Source organism: Pholcus phalangioides, unplaced genomic scaffold (assembly GCF_987345545.1).
Source record: "Pholcus phalangioides strain wild (caught in Gottingen) unplaced genomic scaffold, Ppha-v1.0 ptg000013l_1, whole genome shotgun sequence".
NCBI lineage: Eukaryota > Metazoa > Arthropoda > Arachnida > Araneae > Pholcidae > Pholcus > Pholcus phalangioides.
In genome coordinates, this window is record NW_028301606.1 from 23,717,885 (window position 1) to 23,744,197 (window position 26,313).

The window sequence follows — 26,313 nt, forward strand, 5'->3', positions numbered from 1 at the left end:
AATCAAGTTTGAGAATAATGCTTTAAATGTCAGAATTCAAAAATTTTAATTTTTTCCATATAAAAACAGGGGAAAAAAAATTTACATTAAAAAGAAAAAAAAGCAACTGAAAACAAGCCAGAAATGTCAAAATAAATAAAAAAAGGGGGGAAAAAATCAACAATCCAAACTAAAATTTCTTAGTCGAAAAAAAAAAAAAACAAAAACTTTGATTCACAAAAATTGTGGTTTAGCAGATCTATGTTATTATCTGATTAAAATTTTCAAATTTAACAAGTTTTAGGCACTTCGACAATCTATGTACATTTTGCATTGAAAAAAAACATTTATCCAATAAAAACAAGCCATTTCATCATAAAAAATAAGTTCGTGAATCTGATAGGTTTTTTTTAAATCCCCGAGTTACATAAATACACTTTTGCATTATGACTATTTAGTACCGAATTGCATCACAAGAAAAAAATGAGTATAACATAATAAACTTGAACTCTCACAAATACATAATGAATGCAGATTAATAAAGCTAAAAATTTGTAATTAATATTTACATGTTGTGTATTTCTTATTTCTTTTTTTCGTAGAAAAATGCATATATTTACATGTTAATATATAATTCTAGACTAGAAAAATATTTCACTCTTGCATGTTTCTTAAATCCTATAATATTCGTGGATAAAAATCAAATTAAACATTGTGAAAAAAAAAACTAACAATATGCAATCTAATTTTCAAACCGGTTCCAAGACAAAATCCATCGACTGTTTTATTAGTACTGATAGTAGTCATTTTTCAGTGAGCTACAGAATTGTTAGAATCAGTTTCATGGATGGAAAATTATACCTATTGCATTTGTCATCATGATTGACAGTTAACTCATATTGAGTATGAATGTCAAGTAAAGGTCACATTGGTGAGACAAATGGAAGATAGATCAATAGGAACACATTTTAAGGCATGAAACATAACCACAAGAAAAATGGCATCTTCGAAAGACTATAGTATCTGTATGATAATCAGGCTTTATAATTTTTTATTCAAAATATATGTGCAACGAATGAAAGAATCTTTCAGTATTTTTTTACTCTCAGACTTTAAAAGCAAATGTAATTAATGAGGAATCATGGGAAAACAAATGCGTGTAAAACGAATGTGAAGTAATTATTTGCATTCAGTATAAAAGTCAAATGGGATCAAAAATATTTGACTTGCACATTATAAAGCATGTTAATTTCATCTAATCTTTATAGTTTAAATTATATAAATGTGTTACCATTTATTGTATAAAATTAGAAAAATATCTGGCCACAAATTTTTTTTATACATCGAAATGAGATTGTGAATTGGAAGCACGAGTATCATATAACAATGCAATGTGAGAATTTTCACCAGGAGCATTATCTTCATGATTTTTATATAAATGCCAATCAATTAACACCTTCTCTCTTTTCCTTCCTTTGAATTCACAGTTGGCACAAGGGACTATCACACTTTTATCGATGATGACTATGAGGGACAAAAACATATTTCTCACTTATGTCTTTAGCAATACATTTTTCACAGTTTTCAACTTATCAATCCTTTTTTGAAGGTGAGCGTTTGCAGTTTCGAGTTCATCTGTTCTTGATTGTGCTTCCCTAAGCTGCAAATACATGAAGAGAAAAATACATAAGTTTATTTTAATTTATCATGTTTAAAAGAAGTTGGGAGAACCTCTTGCCTTATTTCAAGAAAATGATAAATGATAGTTAAATACTGCAGAACTCTTATATAATGATATGACTCTTAAGATACCAAGGAAAATTATCATTACAGTGATCTCTCACTTATGTCGATAAAAGGCATAAGTGAGAGGCGTAAGTGAATAGCATTACGATGCTATATCTTTGACCGGGAGTGCAGAAAATCATCTTATAAATGTATAAGTGAGAGGGTTTACGTTTCTAAGTGAGGTATCACTTCATATAGGAAATATAAAATTAATGATATGAATTAATTTTTAATTTATAATTAATAAATGAAAAATAAATGACTGGCAATTCTTTTGCATAATTTAAAAACTGATAGTTAAAAAAAAACAGGCATGAAGTCATACTTAGATATGATTTCTCAATAATATAACTGACTAAATTAAAAAAAATTCAGTAAATGATACAAAACAATGTGTAAACATTATGAAAGGCTAACCTCTCTTTGTAATCTTCTCTTTTCTGCTTTTAACTCATCTTCAATGGTCTCAGCAGCTTCGGCCTGGCTTTTGAACCTATTGACTTGGCCTTCTAGTCTGGCAACCTATTAAAAATATTGACGCAAAAAATTCTAACGTCAATCAACATTCAATGGCAAATATTTGCTTATTTACTATTTTCTAGTTACTGTATTTTATTGTGTATAAGGAACCCCCAGATTTTTTTTTTTGGGTTTAAAATTTGGGAAAAAATTGAAAAGATATATCTATAATATTATCCATGTATAAGAAACCCTTCCAATTTTTGGGATCCAGTTTTTGGTAAAAAAGGGGGTTTCTTATACACGTTAAACTACAGTATATTACATTTAAGATTAAAAATTTATGTCTTTCACTTGTTGTTTTTCCAAATTGAAACTGAAATATAGGTTCCTTCCTGAGTATAAAGCATTTGCTTAATACTGATATGCAAGTAAAGAAAAACGCTACAATAATCACCAAATAAACACTAGAATCATGTGATTATAATGCTATGTTAAAAAAAACTTACACTGCTCTGCAGTGTTGTAATTTCTTGTTCTGCTTTCTTCAACTTGTACTTATAATCACCGACTTGTTTATTGGCTTCCCCTGAAAACAAAGAAAAAAATAACTCAAATACAGGACTAATAAATTACGTGATTAAAGAGTTTTTTTTATTAATGTTACTAAATAATTTCACTATTATTTGAATGATAATACAGCGAAACCTGTATAAAACGGAAGTTCAAGAGACAAATTATTTTCCATTCCAGACAGGTTTCCGTTTCACAGAGGTACACATAAAAATATATGCAGTGATTTATTTCTATCGTTTACAAAACTTGTTTTGAGAACATCACCCTAACTTCTATAAACCAAGGAGTGTTAAAAAGAGACATATATATTATTATTTTGAATTTTTTCATGTTTGTTGTTTCAAATAACTACACATTTGAAATTTCATATTTAATGTTATAGTAATAGTTAAACTTGAATATAAAATGTTCTCCTGAATAACAATAGAATAAACACTTTTGTCAAAATTAAAATTTTTTTAATACAGTGAAACCATTGATAAAACAATCTTCTGCGGACCAAGAAAAATATTGTTGCAGAGGAATTATTGTTATATCGGGAGGCAAAATTGTCCTTACGCGTGATAAAATTTATGATGTCATCTTTTTACATCGTTATTAATAGCATCAGAAAATGTGATTTTATGTATTTATTCACAGCAAAAACTCGTAATTGATTAATTTATTATAAAAATTCACTAAGATGCATTGCCCCTGTAAAGAATTGTATTGCACTTTTGTGTCTTACACAGAAAGAAGCAATACCAATAACTTTAACTTTCGGTGATTTTTTTTGGTTTATGTTGATGTTATCAGATGCCTTCAGAACAGGGAAAACAAGTGACAAAGTTAAAATTAAATTCAAAAAGATTTTGAGCAAAAAAAAAAAAAAAGTGTTACAGCAGTTTCAAAAATATCGTAAAAATATTGTTATTGAGAGATTTAGAGTAAAGGGTATTGTTGTAGCAAGGTTTCACTGTATTTAAAATAAAGATTGCATACCTTTTTAAAAAAAAGTGAAAATGAGATCACCAACCAATAGTGCATGCATTTTTGTGTTCAAATTCAATATGCCTTACTTGTTGCTGGTGGCCATCTCTACACTGAATGAAAATCTCTGCAGTAGCCAAAACACAGTATCGCTGAATTGTGACCAATAATTCAGTCTTCCTAGCGTATTACTCTCCCGAAATGATCTTTTTCCAAGAAATAGGTTTTCTAACAAAAGTTACCATCTCCATCATAAATGAATGCTAAACAAGCTTTTACTAAATTTTAAATAGTAAATCCGCTTCCACTCAAGCCCGATCCCCAGAACCAGTTCAGATAGATAATAAGCATTCATCATTTTTCCAAGAAGTGAAAGAGTTCGCCTAACAAAAGGGGATTCCCTCCCATCCAAAGGACAAAAACATGCAACTTGGCCAAAGACTTTTCCTTTTTTTTCAGGTTTTGTATTTACAAACAGACTAAATATGCCTTCCATTTCCGTGTTAGACAGTTTCCATCTTAAAGAGGTTTCTTATTGAAAAAGCATTAATAATTCACAAGACTAAAACTTAACAAATATAAAGACAGGTTTCTGTCTCGTACAGTGTCAGTCTTAGACAAGTTTCACTCTAATTTGATAAATGGGGAAATTTTTTTTTTCGTGAATTAAGAAAAGGTATGTGTTTTGTTTCTATGAATGAATATTAATGACTATCAAATCTGAGTATTAAATTTTTTTCACCTGCAATATTTTGAAGACCTCCATAACTTCCAATTGCTATTTAGTTGTGAGTATAGGCTTAGCTTTGTTAACCAGTCAACTGTCCAATTTCTCCGAGCGTTACCCGCAGTGCCCACTTTTTTTTGTGAAGATGTGCACGCCTTTTCCCTTTTCTTGGAAGTTTGAAATATTAAAATATTTTTTTTATAGCTTGAATGTGTTGAGACATAATATGAAACCGTCGTCATGTCAGCAAATGCCGCCATAGGCACCAACATTACGTATGGCAGCAACGGCAAACGCCGTCGTAACCACTTGACTGGTTAAAAGCCATTATTTATTAAACTTGCTATTTCCTCAATGAAAATATACTCATTATAATTTATATTAAAAAAAATCAATTATTTATCAATTATTATAGTTCAATAAAAAATCCAAGTAACAAATAGAATGAGAACAGTTATAGAGAGTATATGCATAGTTAATGTAAGGTTTCATGTTAACAAAAATAATAATCTTACTCTGAACTTCTAGGAGTTTCACTTCAGGTCCATTAACTCCAGTGTTCATCAAAGATAATTGCTCTAATTTATAAACTTTTTGTTTTTCCTCCTCATAGTCTAACCTCAACCTATAAATCTATGCATGAAAGAAAAAAAGCCATGTTGAATTTTAACTTGCTCAAATAAGTATTAACAGCATATAAAAAAAATGCTACACATTGATTATTGCGTTTGAAAGCATGTGTTTAAAAATATCATTTTAAAAACACATTTTTCAATGACTATGAGTGTCTCTTTACTCGTAGTATTTGAAATAAGAAATCTGAATATCTGCTGAAGACTACTGAAACTAATGCAAAATATTTATAATTAACTATTAAAAATGATATTAAAATCAAATATACATAATTTGGTATGATATTGCCCTACGTCTGAGCCAGAAAGGCCCCGGAATGTGAGAAAACGTCCAATATACAGATATACCTTAGCACGAACGTCTAGACTTACACATTTTTTTTGTCTAACAAAAATTATTTTTTGTTTTTTCTACCTCAGCTAACAAACGTTTTCATAATATGGATGCACATGCTAACCTAACACAGCCATGTTGTGAGTTGAATTATTGTACCAATCATCACATCAGAATTACTCGAGCTCAATTAACTCATGCCCATTTCAGAACTTTTTTCCAGATGTACCTCTATTTCTCTTTCTGAAAGTTTTTGAACCATTTCATATAAAATGATAATTTTACATCTAATGAAATCATAGATGGAAAATGCATAAAAAAAAAAAAATATTGCCAATGTTTCCAGCGCAAGCCTCTTAGCATCAAACTGAACATTCTGGACATTCTACAAGCTTAATGTTTCCATCTGCATGTATGACACACAGAAATAAGCTGATCAAATCATAAATGAACTGGGACACCTACAAACCCGACTGGGTTGTGACAACATCAGCTTTAGAAGACTAAAGCTGGTGTACATAATGTAAAATTAAATTATTATTTTATTTATCCAACTTTGAAGCTGTTCATTTAAGCCTTCGATCTCTCAGTTGATGTCTTTTTTTTATAGTCTTTCTTAATGTTTTGAAAAAACTTATACTTAAATTTTCGGCCACATCTGGAACAAATCGAATGGTTTTCCATAGAAACCTATGGAAAATTGTGTCTCGGCTAATGAACCTAGTTCCAGAACAAACTACCTTTATTAGTGAGGTATCACTGCTTATGAGACCGCATGGTTAAGTTCATTGTTTTGAAATAATTTGTTTGGGGGGAAAACTTACTTCATCTAAAAGCTCTTGCTTTTCTTCAGCTAGCTTTTTCAATCGAACATCTGAAACAGATGAATTTAAACATGTAATGTGAGGGTTTTTTTTTTTTATTATTATAGCACAATTTGATGTTACGAATTTGCAACACTTTTGTTTTCATGTAATCATACTTGTATAATTCAAATACATAATCATACACTATGACCTTGAAACACAAGATATAGTTGACAAAAAGTTTCATCTATCTTTACAGTCTAACAAATAAAATTCACTTGGGACAGAATGACCTAAACTATACTAGTATTAAAAAAACATAACCAATGTGTATCTATATGCAGACGTGCCAACTTTCGAAATCCAGAAATCCGGAGATTCTCCCGAGGGCCCCCCCCCCGGCACTCAGACTCGATTAAAAAAATTCACAAAAAAAAAAAAAAAAAAAATTCGAAATTTTTTTTTTAAAAATAAATTAAGAAAAGATTACATTCCCTCCCCCCCCCCAAGGCCAGGTTGCCAAGGCCATTGCCCCTGAGCAGAATATAATTCCATGTCAGTCTTTCCGTGCAGAATAGAGAAATCACATCTACATACTGTTCATAAAATATGTGTTTCCTTTCGTGAATGCTATCAGTGATTCTATCTTGGGTATATGAACTCTTAAAAGCTTTATTTTTTAGCTTTATTATAGCTTAAAGTTTTATATTTTCTTTCTGAACATGTTTAATCGGAAGAAACAATTAAAAAAAACTCGAATTACAATCTGCCGACGAAAAAACGTGTTTACCGCACAGCTGTTAATTGAATACAATAACGATTATACAGGAATTTTGGCAATCAAGGTCACGCCCCTGATAAATGATTGCCGATAAACACTGTAAAAACGAAGTCGTGAACAGAACTCTGCGGTCACAGAGACTTTTTTAAGGCTGCTTGATGGAAATGACCACGGCTGTCCTCTATGGGTGTTTTCCTTAACGACGACGGTAATCATTGACGCCACGGCAACGTGAAAGCTCGCGTAAAATCTAATTTTCTGCCAAAATCCGGAGAAATTTTAACAAATCCGGAGAGCGGGAGGAAGGATGAAAAATTCGGAGTCTCCCGCCTAAATCGGGAGAGTTGGCAGGTCTGTACATAGAATGAGATTGAAACAATTTCAAAAATGATCTGAGACATTATTAAATTCATAATTGAAGTAAAACAATGAATCCATTGACATTACTTCCATAACTTACAATTAACAAATCAGAATTTTTGTCATTATTTGTAACTGAAGCTTAGTAGAAAGAAAGAGCATATAATATATATATCCATAAAATTATATCAAAAAGATTAATTTTCTGACCTAATGTTCCTGTCCCTGCTTGTTTTAAAATATCTGCACCTTCCTGAGACACCAGAGCCATCTTTGATATTTTTTTCATTCTTTTCTCATTCTTATATGCTTTTGATTCATCATCATCATCTTCACTTTCTTCATCAATAATTTCAGATTCCTCCTCTTCTCCTCCGACTAATACTAGATTATGTTCCTGAGAAAGAAAATGAATTTCAAAAAAATTATTTTCTAAGAATCACTCATTGTTTTCATACAAATAGCAATGTAAACTAATAGCACCAACTAAATTAACAATAAGTGTTTAATATCTAAATAGCAATGAAATGATGTTCCCTTTATGGTGCGCATGCACAGAGCTGAAAACGGCAAACAAAAATGCTTCCAGATAAAGAAAAATAAATGTTTCAAAATACTATTGGTCTCCTAACAAAAGAAAGATCCCAAGGTGTTGTTCTGAAAAAATTCAAGTACATTCATCTCTCTCAGAAACAAATTAAAAAATAAAAAATTAGCGGCGGAGTTCAATTATTAAAACTGCAAAAAATTATTAAAAATGACAACAGTTGGATATTTATCACCTCTTATCTTTTATTTATCTATAAAAAATTTCTTTTCACTCTCAAACACTTTTTGAGTGACACACGAGTCCTTTTTTTCCCAAGCAAGGGGAAAAAATCTTTCTTTGTCTGTGCTATACAACCAATTGTTATTTGAATGATGTCACTCTAAGAATGTAGGGTTGCAGGTTTTTAAATTCAATCTTGACCTCTATTGCCATTCAAAATATTAATATTTACAATTTTTTTTGTGAGTGACCCATAGTAATTCCGCTGAATTTTTAAAATATTTTTGTGCATATTTAAATGAGTAAAATCACTGGTTATTTTTTTTTAACTTTTCAAAGACATCATCTTCAGACCCTTTCCTTGTAAGTAGTTATTAACCTTTTTTCCATCCTGCACCACCCTGAGTGCAATATGATTTACCTTCATGCAGCCCCCCTACCCATTGGATAATGTGTTTTATATTTGTTACAAAATTTAGTTTTTTGTAATTAATTATGTTAATTATTCATTCTTATCATTGTAAACATATTGATTCCAGCCACCATGAGTGTGTAGTTAAGAACCACTGTTCCAACTGATATGAAACGTTGCCGCAGGCCTACTATGCAAAGAAAGAACAGGTCCACACAGGTTGAAAAAAAAAATTAAGGAATGTTGCAATGAAATATTAAAAATTATCAAATTTACGAGGGAATACTTACAGTAATAAGCTCATCTCTTTGCTTTATGCAATCTTTCAGTAAATTATTCTCCTGCTGTAAATCCTTGAAATCTCTATTTAAAAACTCATGTGCCTATATTAAATAGAAATTAATAATTATCTCATAATTATTAATTATTGATTTCCAGAATTTTTTGAAAGAAACACACATGAATTATGACCAAAATCATTTTACAAATGAAAATAAAACTTTTAATATTTTTTTTAAACAATAAAATTTTGATTGACACATGAACATATGCAAATAAAATGAATCACAAGAGACATTTTTTTCATTGAATTGTATTAGAGTAGGATTATATAGCTCATTTTAATAATTATGTTTTTAAATCTCTAAATTTGTTCCTGATCACTGGCAAGGTAAATAGTATTGATTGTTTTGTCTTCAAGCATATCTGTTTGTTTCCTCGCACATGATTTTTTTAAGAAAGTGAAATGTATGCTACAACTTTAAAATTAATAGCCATACCCTAGATATTGTCTTGTAATCCTTTTGTACAGATAGGTATTGTTCTTCCAATTCTTCAAGTTCATCTTTGAAAGTATCGACTTCATAGGAAAGAGTTGTTTTTTCATTGTCCAACTGAGCAGTACTGATCATTGCTTTTCTAAATTTCTCTTCCAATTCTGTCACCTGACTCATCAACAACTGTTTGAGAAAAAGTGGATATATTCATATGCATATAAAAATCATAAAAATATTCACTTATTTTCTCTCCATCGTGAGTGATTTTTATCTGAACTTACTTTATATTCCTTACTCCCAATTTTTTCCCCTTCATCTTCACTGCTCCGCCTGGAACTTCCTCTGGATCCACCACCACCACCGCTTCCAGATACAAATGAGGGTGATCTAACCTGGACGGGGGGATAAAAAACACATGCCTTTCATAAAAAGAAAAACATAATGAAAAAAAATAAACAGAGTGAATCATATTTATATCAATAGTATGTACGATTACCATAGAATATGAGAGCTGGAAAAAGCAATAGTAAGAAATTTGGAAAAGAATAAATCCTGAGAACACTTAATATTATCACATGCTCAAAGTTTGGAAAGGGAAGGAACAGTAGCCCATTTTTGCTCCTCTAACAATAGTGTTCCTGGTTCACAGATTTCATGTCAAAAGAAGTTTTTGAAAGTGAAATTGCTTCTTAAAATTTATCCCCTATCATTTAAATTTAATGTCATCCACTTAAACATTTTTTTAAAAAACACAAGATGATTATTATTATTATACCTTTAAAAATTATAGCCCTGGTAGTGGAGAAGGGAGATCGAAAACAGCCTACCATAATGTTTTTGTTTTTCAGATTCGCAGTGCACAACTTGCAAAGGGCTAAATTACAACTTGAAAAAGTAAAAGTACACCAGTTTGTGGTCCCATGAACAGTAGCAGTCTCGCACATCAAAACTTGGAGGCTAAAAAAGGTGTACCCTGTCTTAGAAGAGGCCCATCAAAGATCCAAGCCCGGGGGTTCTGCTTAAAATTTAGAATGATTTGGTTTTTATAAACACAAATTTATTTCAGAAAAAATTTAAAAACTTTTAATGATTGACAGATTAAATATCCTTCTAATCGATGCACTGAAAGTTTGGATTGACAATGTGGACATGAGTTCTTTTTTATAATTTTCTAAAATCAGTTTTATAATACTACTTAAAAAAGTAAGTAATGAAAAAGTGTATGAGTGAATTTTTTCAGTAGAAAATATTTAACCATTTTAGTCACTGATGCAGTGCTGTCTTCACCCGGGTACAACCCAAGGGCTTAAAGAAAAGAGGGGTCTCACAAAAATGAGTTGTAGTTAAAATTTTCAAGAATTCGCCAGGTAGGGCCTCAGAAAAATCACTTGGCCCAGAGCCCCATAATGCTGTGAAGAAGGCTCTGCGCTGATGAACACTAATAATGCATGAATGATTATTTATAAATTTTCAGTTAGCTTCAATAGATAGTTTCACTTACCTCTTTGTTTTCATTTCTGATACCTCTTGGTGGGCGAATCGGCTCTGCTATATGATCGTCATACTGGCCATCAACCTGTTCAGACTGCAAGGAACATAAGCATTTAACTAGTTAATGAAGTTCCAGAATCTAATTGAATTCTATTGCAATAAACAGAGGAATAAAAAAAAATTTCATTTTTTTTAATCCTATTTCACTTTTACCTCTCTTTGTTTCTCCAACTCTCGCATACGGATTTCACGAGCTTCGGCTCGAGCTTGTCTTCGTGCAACCAGCCTGGCCTCTGCCTAAAAGAAAAATAATAATAATAGGACAATGTATTTATGTTCATAATGAAAAATCAAAACTGCATCCATTGAATTTTTCAATAAACGTAAAGGGCAAAAAAAGTCGATGTCAAAAGAATATTTTATTCTTGATTTTTTTCCTCCCCAATAGATGAAAAAATCATCTGAAAATAATTTATGAATGTAGAATTTTATTAATTTTTTTTTTCAAAAAGAATTATATGAAGGACGTTAATAATAACTTATTGCTCGAGTCACGTTGGATGTCAGTCGTAAGACGAAATTACAGAAGGAACTGAGAATTTAGAAATGTATCATACACAATTATGTAGTGTACATACAAAAACTGAACATTCAGTATCGGGCTCATTTCGGTTCCCTTCAACCATAGCGAGGTTGGATAATTTTTACTTCATAAAAAATTATGTGGTTATGAATTCAGACGCAACATATTTTTGTCTTTGTTCACTTCTGTGTGAATTCATATTCCATTTATTTTTATTCGAAAATTTTCCAAGAAAACGAGAAAACTAATTTCTTGGTACAGCAGCTGAAAAGGATGCCACGCGGAATGAAACAAAAACACCCGAAATTCGAGGCGATGAAAACACAGAGGTGAGACCTTGAAAAACGGCGGGAGCAGCTGCACATACCATTAGATCCCACAATCAGACAGAGAAGAAAGAAGTTCAGCTGAAAAAACAATTAAAAAAACCCACAACAAACCTGATACATCAAGAAAGAAATCCGCATAAAAGCATTATAAACCCTCACGAAATTCTTCTCATGATAATGCCAAAGGTCACGAAAGAGCACTTGAACTAAGATCATCAACATTAAAATTTTTAACTTATTATTAATACAAAATTATCTTATTATTCGTCCTAAGACAACTAATCCTGCTTATTACTACTGGCCTTCCCCCGAACTGCCGTCACTTGTTAAGCGTGAGAACTACCTTCAAAGTGCATTTCTAGCATTTTATAACGAATTCAGTAAAAAAATAAATAAATACGAAACGTAACTTATTATAGCTGTTCAGAAATAAAAAAAAGGAGTTGATCTATGGGCATGGAGGGAGCAATGAACCCTCCCCCCCCCCCCAGTGCAAATGTGTTAACATCATCATCGTGCCCCCTCCCCAGACATTGAAGTCTAACTCCGCCTATGAGTTGATCAATCGTCAAATAACATTCCAATACGATATCGTATTCAGCGATGTCAAATAAGTAAATAACTTATAACATGTGATGATTCATTTTCCATCGTTTCAGAGATGAAATACTAAAAAAAAGAAAAATATTTCCGCGAAAAACATTGCTGTTTCGATACAAATGGTTAGTAGTAGTTACACAAATTTTTGAAATCAGATATCCACTTCGAAATGATAAAATTGTATAGCTTATTAGATGACGCGTAAAATATCAGGAACTATCTCAATCTGCAATAGCTTTATTGATATTCCATGTCTCATGTGTGTTTGATCATGAGTTTTTTAAAACTTGGGAGAACCCAAGCAGTTTTAATCATTCAAATATAGAAGAGCTTTCGGTAGTATCGAGTCGTAATTTTTTTCATTCCAAGTGCTGCAATATTGTCCCACACGCGTGTGCACGAAATTTTGGGAGGAAAAATTCCTAAACACAGCGGTCTAATGTTCCTAAAAATGCGCGTTGTTCCTTAAATGATGGCAGCGGTAGCCTCGCGTGTTTCTATGAATAAAAATAAATGTATGAATAAAGTCATTATTCAGAAGAAAACTGTTTCCGTGTAGTTTAGAATTATGTAAACTTCACGTGAAACTTCATTTCACGTTATCAGATTACTCGGTTACTTCTTTACACCAAACAATCAATTATACAGCATCCTGATTAAAAAAAAAAGAAGGGTACGCGGACTTATCGCTATGGACACAAAATGAATGAAAAGGGACAAAAAAAAGTTAAACTCATTCAATACGAGATTACGACTATTACGAACATTTTAAAAACATCCTTAATTCACTAGTTAATTACTATTGCATTGAAAATTTCAGGTTTTTGTTACGAAAGCTGAAAATAAGAAGTCCGGTAATATCGAGCAAATTTTTGGTCTGCGTGTGAAATCTAATACGTAATAATTAATTTTCTTTGTGAAATTTAATACGTCTATCTCTCTCAGTGGTTCTCAAACTTCTGGCACCCGCGGATCGTTTCAATCAGTTTTATCTACAAGTAATTATCTCCTGATGGCATCCAATTGGCAACAGCTGGCATAGGCGCCGGAAGTCTGGGGCTGAGGCTATTTCAGCCAGCCAGCCAGCACCCGCCAATAAATTTTGCGAGGGGCGGCTGAAGTAATAATTTAATTATTGGTGGTGGCCTCACCCTCACGAAATTTATGTAGCCGTACGTAAGAGGGGAGGAATTGTTGCATTGATTCATTAATATTTAATGAATCAGTGCAAGCAGTTTGAGATTCGTATATACGAGATGACTGGCAACTTTTAGACTGCTTAATGTTTTCTTCATGTCGGCGCCTCTGACCGCTGGTGCTCAGGGAAACCAAGTCGATACTCAAAATTGCGACGGCCCGTTTGCGGGGAGAACCTCATTCAAATAACGAATATATTTTTACATTTACAGGTAAAAACGGAAGGTTCGAATTCTACCGACTGCAAAGTTTATAACCTTTTCTGGTGTCTAAGAAGTTATCGTATATACTCGTGTATGAGCTGAACATCCTCCCCTATCAATATAGGAACACATTTTTGAACAAAAAACTCGGCTTATACACGAGTATATACGGTAAATAAATTATGTAAAAGCCAGAAATTTAAATAATTTCTGTCGCTTGTAGATTCAAAATGCTCCAGGATTTACTCATCACCATTATCTTCATACAGCGATAGCTGTATATCAATTGCTATATCAATACTTCATAACTGTTGATAACTGGATATAAGACGACGACTTTTACGGGAACAAACACGGTATTGTATAATCAGATTTAACTGGGTTGGATGGCGGAAAATCAGCAACATTTTTGTGAATTCAGTGAAACAAGCAAAAGTTAACGGAATGGTATAATGATATTACAAATACGTCGAGCATATTTGGAGAACAGAAGCATGTAATATATAAATGTGTAATATTCTTAAGGCTCTATCCCATTATAATTAGCAACCCAATATCAATTTTGCTATAGATTTGTCCCGGCATCTGACGAAAAATATCGGCTAGAAATGAATAAATCGTACTTATTCACGTGTATGAACGCAGCATCCCTCAAAGCAGTGCTTTTCTGGTTTCTTCCTGATGTTGTGCTCCACTGGCGATAAGGCATGTCAATGAAAAAGCATAATAGAAAAAAATACACGCATTTCGTCAAAAAGTGCTCATCGGACCGCGTCGAATTTTATGAAAGAAATCGCAACTACCGGCACTAGTTCTCAACCATTTACAGGATAACACCTTAATATAAAATAATAGAGAGAGGAAAAAGTAATATAAGCAAAAAAATATATAAGTCGGGTCTTATTCTTTTCATAGTTTTTTAGTCAACAGCAATGATAATTTGAGTATTTCCGGGCTGATGATCAAAAACGAACGATAAAAGGGAAAAAAACGATGCCGCTTTCAAAAGCAAAATTCAGGCACGTAAATACTGAAATTCTTTAGAAACAGAACTGATCCTCTAAGTTGTAATGAACTTATCGAGGTATAATACATGCATGAAGAAATTTTCACAAATAGTTGAAAAAAGGTACGTCGATTATAAATGCAAGAGAGTCTATGCTACGCTAATCGTAAGTCCAAAAAAGCGACTTCTGCACTTCCATTAGTAAATCATGCTTATCTTTCAAATAGATAATTCCACATCTGCAATATATCTGAATTCGAACGATTTTACACAAAATACAGTACCTGAAAAATATTTTAATACTGCCAAAACACGTTTTTTTTTATAGCCAATTGAACCTTTCAATTTTTGTATTATCGAATTTTGTTATCCCCAAGGAATTCTTTGTCATTTCTTATTTCAAAATTTAATCCAATCTCAGCGAATCCAAGTTGAACCCTCAATCCTACGTTTTTTTATTTATTTAATTTATTAAAAAAAATATTAGAGCATGACACAGTAACAACGCCGTTGGAACTCCTGGCATTTAATTAAGAACAAATTCGGCATCTCCCCAAGGGGTAAGGAGTATACGCACACATACGGGTGGATTCTCATCAACAGACGCTCACCGTGTCATGCCAGACACGACAAACATTCTTTAACATAATCAAAATGAACATATTCGTATCTATGGTATCGTGGCTGCGCAGGCGCAGACAAACATTATGTTAAAGGATGTTTGCCGTGTCTGTAGATGTGAATCCACCCTAACTCATAATTATGATATATAATTTGGAGGGGTAAAATTCCTCAGTGAATAATCTTAAACATCAAGATATATGCATAACAACTTAATCTAAAAAAACAACTACAAGTTATTATGACTTTTCAATAAAAAAGAACGGGAATCGATTAAAATTTTTAACTGGTTAATAAAGCAGTTTTAATCGATTAATCGAATTTTAAGCGAATATTTTCAAATAGTAATCATCAAACGTGGTATAGTGGTAACTACACTGCTCAAAACAATTAGGGGAGCACATGGTTTTAACAAAATTACGCAAAGATGTATACCGATAAGTAACATAAAATGAATCATCCATAATTTAATCCGCCTAGCAGGAAACGGAAGAAGAAAACTTCATATGCAAATCAAAGTTCATGACGTCAAAAACCAGAAAAAGGAGATAAGGGCAGAATTCGGGATGTTGCAGAAACGTCTGTTTTACTGATGTAACTGTGAAATTCGATTGCGCAGTAGTTTTTTTTGAGACAAGGTGACGAGGATGTCTCAACAACGTGATTTACCGGAATCCATGGCATGACGTGTTATAGGCAGACTGGAATCCGGGCAAACACAACGTAGTGTCGCGGACGCTGTTGGAGTCGCCAGAAGTGTTGTTGCAAGGCTGTGGAATCGATTCCAAGAAACAGGAAATGTTAGACGTCGACCAGGGCAAGGTCGGCCACGCGCCACTACAGCAACTGATGACCGGTATATACGGTTAACAGCCTGTCGAAACAGAACAGAGACTATGCAGCTGCAAAGACGGTTGCTCTTGGCAACAGGACGAAGGGTGTCCAGCCAAACAGTACGTAATCGGCTTCATGAGGGAGGGCTCTATGCACGTAGGCCAATGGTCTGCATTCCGTTGACCCCACGCCACCGTGCGGCCCGAAGAAGATGGGCTGCTGAACATCGAGATTGGGAGCAACATGATTGGAGCAAAGTGCTGTTTACAGAAGAGTCCCGATTCAGTCTGGAGTGTGACACCCGACGTGTTCTGGTATGGAGGGACAGGGGCACTCGAAATAACCCCGCATTCGTTCGTGAAAGGTCACAATACAGACGAGCTGGTTGGATGGTATGGGGTGGAATCAGCATAGGCGGACGTACGGACCTGCATATCATTCGGAATGGCACTTTGACGGCCCGAAGGTATGCAGACGAGATACTGCGACCTCATGTCATCTCTTACGCTGGAGATTCCTTTGTTTTCCAGGATGATAATGCCCGACCGCATAGAGCTCGTCTGGTGGAGAACATGCTTGAAGCTGAAACAATACAGCGTATGGAATGGCCAGCGTGCTCTCCTGACCTGAATCCAATCGACCATGTTTGGGACATGCTGGGACGACGCATTGCTGCGCGACCAAGGCCGCCTGTTACTGTCCGAGACTTGCAGATTGCACTTCTTGAGGAGTGGAACCAGGGGCATCGGAAGTGTTTCTAAACTGTGGGTGCTCGTCTTTAGTTTTATATCGGAAATTTTAATTTCTGAATCAATTCTGGGGGTGCTGGGATCCATGCCACAAATCACTATGGGTGCTTGAGCACCCACAGCACCCCCGGCTCCGACGCCACTGAGTGGAACAGTATTCCCCAAAGTCTGATCGATAACCTCATCGCATCCATGGCAAACAGATGTGCAGCAGTCTTAGCTGTTCGAGGAGACCACACGCCCTATTAAAACTCATGCATCATGTCTAAACAGTACTTTTTCTTATCGTTTACATGTAACCAAATTGTTGCCCTAAATCATCTTTTTTCCATATTTTCAAAGAATTAAAGCTTAATTCCAAATTTTTTTACGTCTTTTTTCTGTATTGCGCATTGATACGCGTGTACTATCCATTGTATGCCAATACGTGGCTGTCTCGCACGGTTTTCTTCACTTTTTTGCTTGCTCCCCTAATTGTTTTGAGCAGTGTATATGATATCATTTGATGTTATAAAAATATATGCCATTCATTTCCCGCACCTATCCAATAAATGGATGTGAAAAAAAATATAGAAATATATTACAAAAAGAAGGCCAACGGCTTAAAGGTACTTAACATGCTTAATATACTTGTTATATCTTGGAATTTCTTATAGGATTCTCTTGGATTTTTTTCTTTTAAATGATTTATTTTAGGTTAGTTACTGATTTCAAAACTAATTTCGATTGTCATATTGTTACACCTTTTCTCCCTGAAACTGCCCTCAAACGGTATTAATGAAGGAGGGGAAATGTTTCCAGAATTTAAAAAAAAAAAAAAGTGCTTTTCACAATGGAGACAATAAATTATGGTCCTGTCTTCTAAAACGTCCATAAAACTCGATTTGAAACTGAAATAATTAGTTTTTTTGAATCGACTTATATTCCATGTCGAAAAATTTGATCAAAACACTAATTCAAATATTTTAAATATGGCCATTTATCTTGTATAGAAACATAATTGAAGATATCTAATCGGTTTCGTCAAATAAATCAAGTTAAATGATAAACTTTTGAAAAAAATGTAATCGAATGTTGATCGGATTGTTATAGTCGATTTGTTCAATTGAAATTTCTAACTGCGATTAACAACTGGTCGGAAACTAACCCAATTATTCGGACCAACTCTTAATAAAAGTTAGATTAGGCCTGCTGTTTGATGAAATATTCACATGAAATCTAAGGAAGGTTATAGCAAATCTGGCACGAAAGCTTCATTTTTTGCTCTCTACTTTGAAACTAAGCAAAGGACATGATTACTTCTTTATTTTTTACACAGATCAGTTTTTGTTTATCATCCGGCTTTCGTATTCGAAAAACGTCCTATACGTCAGAATTAGATTGAGGTGCAAGAGCCAAGTACGGTTCACTGAAGTTGTCGACGATGTCATCTCAGGTTCTTTGACATTTTCAGTATACCGAGCGCCCGGTAATGATAATAAAACAGACGTGATCGAAATTATAATGAATGTCCCAAAAATAATGAAAGGCGACGAACATGAAGCGAATGCGATAACAGTAATAGGAAGCACCTAAGAAAATTAGGATCCATGGATAATGATAAACAAGTCGGTCAAAATCAAGCACTAACATCACGCTCTTCTGCGATTACCTCCTTTCTCGATTATTTCCGAGCGTCGTCCCGAATAATAATAATAATAATAAAGACACCGAGTTAAAGAGAGAGAGCCAATACCATACATAGTTCACGAATTGTTAATGCGTGACATACTTATAAAATAGGAAATATATATAGCGCTATTTCCTAGACCACCGTACCTACTGACACCAAAGGGGTCGAGATCTTTGACTTTTACAATACATACATGAATCAATTTCTGAATACCTGATCCTAAACAAACGATGGCTCGAGTTGATATGAGAGGTGGAGATACACGGACATATAGGAGCGCACATGATAAGCGAGAAGTTAGTTTATCAAGGACTCGAAATGAAACAGGATCTGAAACCGTTATGTTAACCCCGATCAGTTTTAAACATATGTATCCTATTTCCTAATAGGGGAAATAAGGTTTTTTTTTTTCTTTTTAAGTTATTTGGAATTCTTAAAATGTCCGAGTGGAAAACAGATGTATTGCTGTTCAACTTTATATACATATATGGACAAATCTAAAATTGTCATTTATAGGAAGTTTCTCCCTTTCGACATAGCAAAGCAATCCTCTTCTCTCTCAAGAGTAACGAGATGGAACTCACAAATACTGGACATGTTTATTGAGTTAAAAGAAATAAAAACGGTACTCATATCTGTAATACTAATAAAATACAAGAATTAAAATATGTACACCTAAAATTTCAATCAGCATCAATTAAAAAAAATTATGTACTACCGTAGCATTTATAATTCATAAATGTAGTACTGAAATTTCATTAATTCCTGGAATCTAGTGATTCAAAACTAATTAGAATTATTTAGTTATCAGAAATTTAAGCACTAACATCACGCAATTGTACATTAATTTTTCATTAATATTCATAGCAAAGCTGGACCAATCTCCAGAAATTTTCATGTCGGGCATGTAACTTGAAATAACACATACCTGAATCAATATTTACTTATATACCTGAAAAACAGGGATGAGTTTTTGCCGGCAATGAAAAAAAGGGGGAAAAAAACCAGGTGAAAATTGGCAAAAATGGAAAAAACGGCAAAAAATAGACGAAATAAAATTGAAAACAGTATTACATTATGGATAATATGTAATTATCAATCATTAGAACTACAATTTTGATGGATACAGTTTTCCACTATTTATTTTCTTCCATATTTATATTAATATATTATTGAACTCAATCTCAATAATATTAATAGTATCAATTGCGGTGGGAGCTTTTCGTGTAAGGTGGTGTTTAAACAAAACTGTTTAAGCATGGTTTTTAAACAAGCTGATTTCCCTTAACAACAATAACGGAAACTGCTACGTGAGAAAAAAAAATTCTTTACTTTTTCCATTCTCAGTTGTCCTTTACTGCGTAACCATATCCAAAGTTTGTTGTACAGTTCTTAATGAAGTGGCGAATTCGTCAATTTTGGTTGCGATTATCAACTTGAACAGTAGGGAAAAGATTATAATACTACATAAATGAAAACCAGAATACAAGGTCTATAATTGTGTTACTCTTTTATGTGCTTCCATTCCGGCTGTGTGGTAGCTTTGGTACCTTGTATATGGTCAAATTTCCCACATTTTGCCATTTCTTTTTGTAATCCTTGAAAATAGTTCTACTATCATCAAATGTTAAAATAGCAAGCTATTGTAATGTTTGCTTTTAATTTAAGAGATGCCAAACAAAAAAAAAAAGACAAAACTTTTAACATAAAGGTTAAAAATACTGTGGGCTTATATAGTCAATGATGGTAATCTATTTAGATATTATCTATTTAATAATTTAGAATGCAACTTTGTGGCACTAACTTCACTGACCCTTATCAAAACTAATGAAATGAAAAGGAATTTTCTTCAGTCTCACTTCTGTGATACAATATCAATTCATGTTGTTGGGTTTCATTAAGAAAAGACTTGTACTTTATTAATAACTTTACTATAAGAAAAAAATGGATCTATTATAGAAAAAATGGGATCTTATTCAAATTTATCTCCAACTCTTTTGTCTAATTGAAAGGAAAACAGCTGATTCCACAAGTAAACAAAATAAAATACTTTGCCTTTGTTAAGTCAGTTAAGATTCTCAGAACTTGCTTCCTAAAGTAAAAGTTCAAATTTTGAATTCCTTTAATTTTTGCCACTCGCAAAAATATGACAAAAACTATTTTTGCCGATTTTTTTCCACTTTGATAAAAACTTGCCAACCTGCTGAAAAATATTATATACATATATCATGTGATTTTCACGTATTCCCAAAAGATCCGTGTGATCTGTTCGGGGAATTTGAATTATTTTATTTATCTTCATTTTACCCTTACGTCATTGTAAAAAAAACATTCTGAATGATTAACAATATATATATGCAAAACAAATACCGTGGGTAAAACTCTATGTGATATTTATATACAGTAAAACTCTTTTGTGGACACCGGTGGGATAAAAAAAAATTCGTCCGTAAAAGAGGGGTGACAGTTAAGCGGTGGTTTGAAATTCATTTCTTGAACGGAATCGAGAAGTTATTTCTCCTTAAAAGAGGGGGGGGGGGAGACTATTAAGAGAGGTTTTATTGTACATAAATATTGTGTGTACTTAATCTTCTACAGAAAAGCATAATAAATTTTAAAAAAATTGAAATTAATATAAATCATTTTCAGAATCCACCTAAGACTACGGTGGCTTACGGTTATATAAGACAGAACTTTACGCAAAAGACTAAAATGGGATTTTTTTTTTGAAATTCCGAACAAAAAAACGAAGCGGTAATGTCAACATAGGGTATGTGGTCGAAAAATTAAGTGTCCGGTCAAATTTTTTACATGCCCCGGGCATGTCGCGAAATAGGTTTATCTAGCCTTCTTTTATTCACGTGATTACAAATTGTGAACGCACGAGCCAGTCAGAGTTTAACCAATACCTCCTATAGATAATATTTATCTGAATTGGGAGACTCAGAAAAAAACTCTAGAGTAGTTCACATAATTCAAATCTTATTTTGTGTATGTGTGTCGAAAACAAACCAATTACGAAAATAGAAACCTTCGAAATGCATTAGATAAAATAAACCGTACATTGAGAAATTTTTAGCTATTTAGTAATATTTTATTCAAAGAAAGACGACCAAGTTTTTCTGAGCATAAAGCGAATGTCAAATATGCTTAGTGTCAATTTACACTGACCTAAAAAGCCAATTCAAAAAATAAAATAAAAAGAGCAATAGAAATTCAACAAATATCCAGGTTAATGCTTGCGTCGATCTTCATCACTAACCATGCTATATGTAACATTGTGTAACAATGTTGACCGCAGCGAGAAAAAACCCATAGCCATTCGTAGAAATGTATGAATTTTTTCGATCATGAACTGAATTCTTTGAAAGAATGAATATCAGATTCCTATCTGGTACAAGACACGGTAAAAAAAATGAAGCTTCTAGGGAAAAATCGTATTCATATGGACTATCAATACACATAATCATTTACTTTCTATAAGAGAAAAAAATATCGATCGTGCTTCATTCCAATAAAAAAGCTATTAAAGGTGTTAAAAATGAAAAGTAAAAATGGTGGCAAGGTTGAACTGGTACATGGAAGAAAACTAATCAAGTAATTTATCACGTTTGAGACCATCGCAGCACCCGAAAAATTAACGGAAAACCATTTGCTCTGCATATTTTATTTCGGAATCACGATGATTCAAGGCTGCTTTTGATAAGCTCGTTTTATAGGAGATACAATACTGATTTCCTCTAACTACTATTAACCAGTCTGGTGATATTAAAACAAATATTAACCAGCCACCTGGACATACGATTGATAAAAGAAAAAAAATCAAGCAAGATATAAACTTTTGGATAGCACCGTAATGATAATTAACCCAAGTGTGCTGCAATCGCTGGACATGTTGAACCATGCAATGATAGACAAATTTTTAATTCGTCCTTCGATAAAAGTAGTATAATCAACATCGAAAATATAGATTTTTCTTTCCTTCTCTGTGTGGAATTGTAAAATAGATCATCAGATGATAATAGACATTCGTTGCCCTGGGGAGAAATGCAATCATAATTAGTATTTTAATGACTGCCGTGCGACACAAAGAGCGTCAGATAAAGGAACGCCCAATTGTCCCGTACGTGAGCTCGTGTCTTTGCTCGTCTTTTGCATAATGAAATTCCTCTTCCTCATCCTCTATGGACTCAAGGCCGGACAAACAAACTAAGGTGCAGAAAAAAAAGCGAATTTTCAAACACCCATGTTTCACTAAAAATATATTTTCGGATAATGTAAGCGATTTTTTCTCACAGCTGCGACGGTACATAAGGAGCTATAAAATGGGGCATAAAATAAAGAGTGAGTTTTACGGCAGAATTCATAATAAGATAAGTTTGTTTTCTCACAAGATCAAATGGGAGATTGGGCACTGTCAATTAAAGAGCCCTAACAAATTCAAACCAGATGAATAAAATAACAGCAAGAGTGATTTGTCGAATAGATGGAAACTTGTCTGGTAGAATAGTTCGAAGTTGCTATTACAATGATAAAAACGTAAAGAGGCTCATGAATCTTCCACGTTTAATTCTTATAAAAATCCTTAGCACTTCACTTTTAGGGTCTCAAATTTAAAGATAAATTAACTTACAAAATTTATAACTACAGCTTACAATAATTTACATCTGGTACGATTAATATTATGAGCCAGAAGCACTTTAAATTGGGGGGAAATAAAAGCGCAGCCCTGATTACTTCAAAGTCAACAAGGATTAAAAACATTTTTATAATTGCCGAAAAACTGATTTAAATACACAACGTTTTTAAATGTGACTAAAAGCACATGCAATACTTAGCTTGTATTTGTAACAAATACAGCACAAAAGTATTAATCAAAGGCAAGTTTATTCGCAATAAGAGACTATATCTAACGCAAGCTATCAGAAATGAAATTTTTATTAGAATAGTCCGAAGTTCTAGAAAGAAAGTCTTTCATCATTTCATTGTATGATGACATGCTAAAGATAATAAGGCATTCCAGGTTAATACTGCATAAATACATCATTCAAGATAGTTCACTCTTCTGCATCAATCTACATATTTAGAAATGAGGCCTTTGAATTATCTCACCAACACCCAAAAAATTCTCTTTTATTTTACTAGAGGATTCGATAGCATTCTGTCACACGTCAAATCTCAGACGTAGTAATGTAAAAATAAATAAATACACACACGCATAAAGAGTAGACCACCAGTATTTGTATTATGCATTTTTATCAGCATATGAAAAAAAAAAATTCGTCAAGCAAACATATCCTGAGTGAACGACCTTGCGAACCGGTAATTCCTTCACGAACACACCCAGCGAAGATATGTCCTATTATCATCAACATACGGGAGATCCACCCAAAAAATTTTCAAAAAATTTAAGTGATTCGTATAATACAGTAAATAAAGAGTACAGTATATCATATTCCCCCTATGATGAAACAAAAAAGAATATCACTTCGAAAACATCAAGTGCATAGATGAAATTTCTAAGAATAAGAATGTTAGGAAATCGGGATAGTTTTATTATCACAGTTTGTCTCCTGAGTCAACAAGTGGCGATCTCGTGAGCGGGATGATGATGGACATGCATAACGCACACTGACAGCAATTCAGTTACCGATTTAATAACTAAATATTTCTATCGCATTTTCAAATATTCAAATATATCTGAGAGATGAATATTTCATGAATATATTCATCTCTCAAATATATTAATGAATATATATATAATATATATTTCATCTCTAGTTATCATAGCGAAATAACTTCATAATTATCTACGGCGTTGAGTGGCTTATAGCTTGATGCATGATGCTAAAACAGTAGCAGAATATTACTCGATGATCGAGATAAGAATATTTTTTGACAAAGCAGAAAGAATGAGCTCTTTCTTGTACAAAATTAGAACAGGAACGGACTAAGATTTAATTTATACTTCAAATATGCAAGAGGGAAGAAAACAAAAACTCTTTAAGAACCAGAATGTTTAAGGATACCGTGTAAAATGAAAAGAATCAGTGAACGTGAAATGATTTCAAACACTTTCCGAGTCTGAAAGACAGGAAATACCGCAACACGAAATCAAGGTGTGGTCAATTGATAGCTTTCGATCAAGTTTAATCGAGACCAAAATAAAAAAAAGTGTTATTATAAAGCAATTTCAACTGTTCACGATGTCTTGGGATTGGTTGCGATGGGATAGATGCCAATAACAGCCAATATAACAAATCACAAGAAAACTGAGAAGTTGATGTTTTTCCCTTTGCATTCTGCTAGTTCCAAATATAATTCGGCTATTCATCTTAATACCAACACTAGAAAAAAGCTATGACAAAAATTCCGTGTAGAGACCTTTTCACAACATAGGTACAACTAATTATTGAGTGTTTTTACAACTTTGAAGTGAGAATTCTTTAGATAATTTTTATCACACCATGGTCATTTTATGCACACGTTGGGCAAATTAGACCAAAACCTTAAATTTATACTCGATTTCAAACTTTTTTTCACGTTACTCTACCGAGACGTTGGTGTTCGGACTAAAAAAAATCATTTCCTTTTATAAGTGGTGTTAATTAAATGGGGGCAGCAAATGTGTTTTTGGGGTCGTCTCTGTGCCACAAATGGAAGTTGTACCTCTGTGTTCGGAAAGATTCGGACAATGACTGAGCAGGTATAAAACTCGTGATCACTGTTCATTCGAAGCGGCGAGCGCGCGTCTACGCACACAAAATCATGAAACACACCATAGGTCAGACATCTTCAACTCGTTGCTCGCGAGCAGCATGGTGCTTCCCGAAGCACCCAGAGTGCTCGATGCTCGTGTTCGATTTTGTGCTCGCGAGCACTTGGTCAACGTTCCAATTAAACACCTTGTACAAATTGCATTCAAGGATTGAAATAATCCTGATTTTATGTATTCGTATGTCAAACTTGCCGTAAGGATGCTCTTTTTTTCTTTTTTTGATGATGGGTACAAGCAGTGCTCGCGACTAGAAAAAGGTTGAAGATCTCTGCCATAGGTGGCTATGGTATATCGCCATTCCAAGTAAAAAACAGGTCTACACACGTAAACAAGAGGGAACGTTGTAGGCCGTGACACATTTGAACATCCTTTAGTACAAATGCCTTATCGAACTGGAATACCAAGAGCACGAAAATTTTTTTTACAATATCCTAAGACAGGCCCGTCATTTAGGGGGGCGCTCCCCCCCCCCCGGCTTTTAAAGATACACTAAAAATGGTATATATTATATATACATACATTGAGTACATGAACTTTGCCCCCCCCCCCCCCTGGAAAAAGTTAAAATGACGGCACTGTCCTAAGATGTAACTGATGTCATAACAAACTTTATTGGCTTAAATAATTAATACTATTAATGATAAAAAAAATGTTACCTATGAACACGGTTTTATAAAATGGTTGATCAATACATTTATGGAGAAGATTGTAATTTAGAGCTGATGAAAAATGTTTAAATTGCAAATCCTGGGAATAAAAGTTTTGATGCTAATAAATCTAAGCTGACTCTTACCACGCTACAAATAATAAACAAAACGAATCTTTTTAAAAGCTTTAGAACTTTCTGCAAAATTTGTTTGCTATTTTTTTTCTTAACACATA

The 26,313-nt window shown here is 33.3% G+C and overlaps 1 protein-coding gene across 8 annotated transcripts in view; it reads right to left on the reverse strand.

Moving 5' to 3' along the window:
• Positions 1–27: 27 nt before the first annotated feature.
• LOC149078819 (leucine-rich repeat flightless-interacting protein 2-like) overlaps positions 28–26,313 on the reverse strand; it is a 49,822-nt gene continuing 23,536 nt past the window's right edge. For 6 of the 8 annotated variants that reach the window (XM_089240944.1, XM_089240946.1, XM_089240947.1 and 3 more), the window contains 11 exons: positions 11,073–11,156; positions 10,870–10,953; positions 9,650–9,760; positions 9,372–9,551; positions 8,883–8,975; positions 7,622–7,808; positions 6,289–6,338; positions 5,014–5,131; positions 2,736–2,815; positions 2,185–2,289; positions 28–1,639 (listed from right to left, as the gene is read on the reverse strand). In XM_089240944.1, coding sequence (XP_089097070.1) covers positions 1,532–1,639; positions 2,185–2,289; positions 2,736–2,815; positions 5,014–5,131; positions 6,289–6,338; positions 7,622–7,808; positions 8,883–8,975; positions 9,372–9,551; positions 9,650–9,760; positions 10,870–10,953; positions 11,073–11,156 — 1,200 coding nt within the window. In that variant the 3' untranslated portion in view covers positions 28–1,531. Of the gene's footprint in view, positions 1,640–2,184; positions 2,290–2,735; positions 2,816–5,013; positions 5,132–6,288; positions 6,339–7,621; positions 7,809–8,882; positions 8,976–9,371; positions 9,552–9,649; positions 9,761–10,869; positions 10,954–11,072; positions 11,157–11,476; positions 11,620–26,313 lie in introns of those variants that run through there. The other 2 variants (XM_089240948.1, XM_089240945.1) reach the window with 2 other exon arrangements.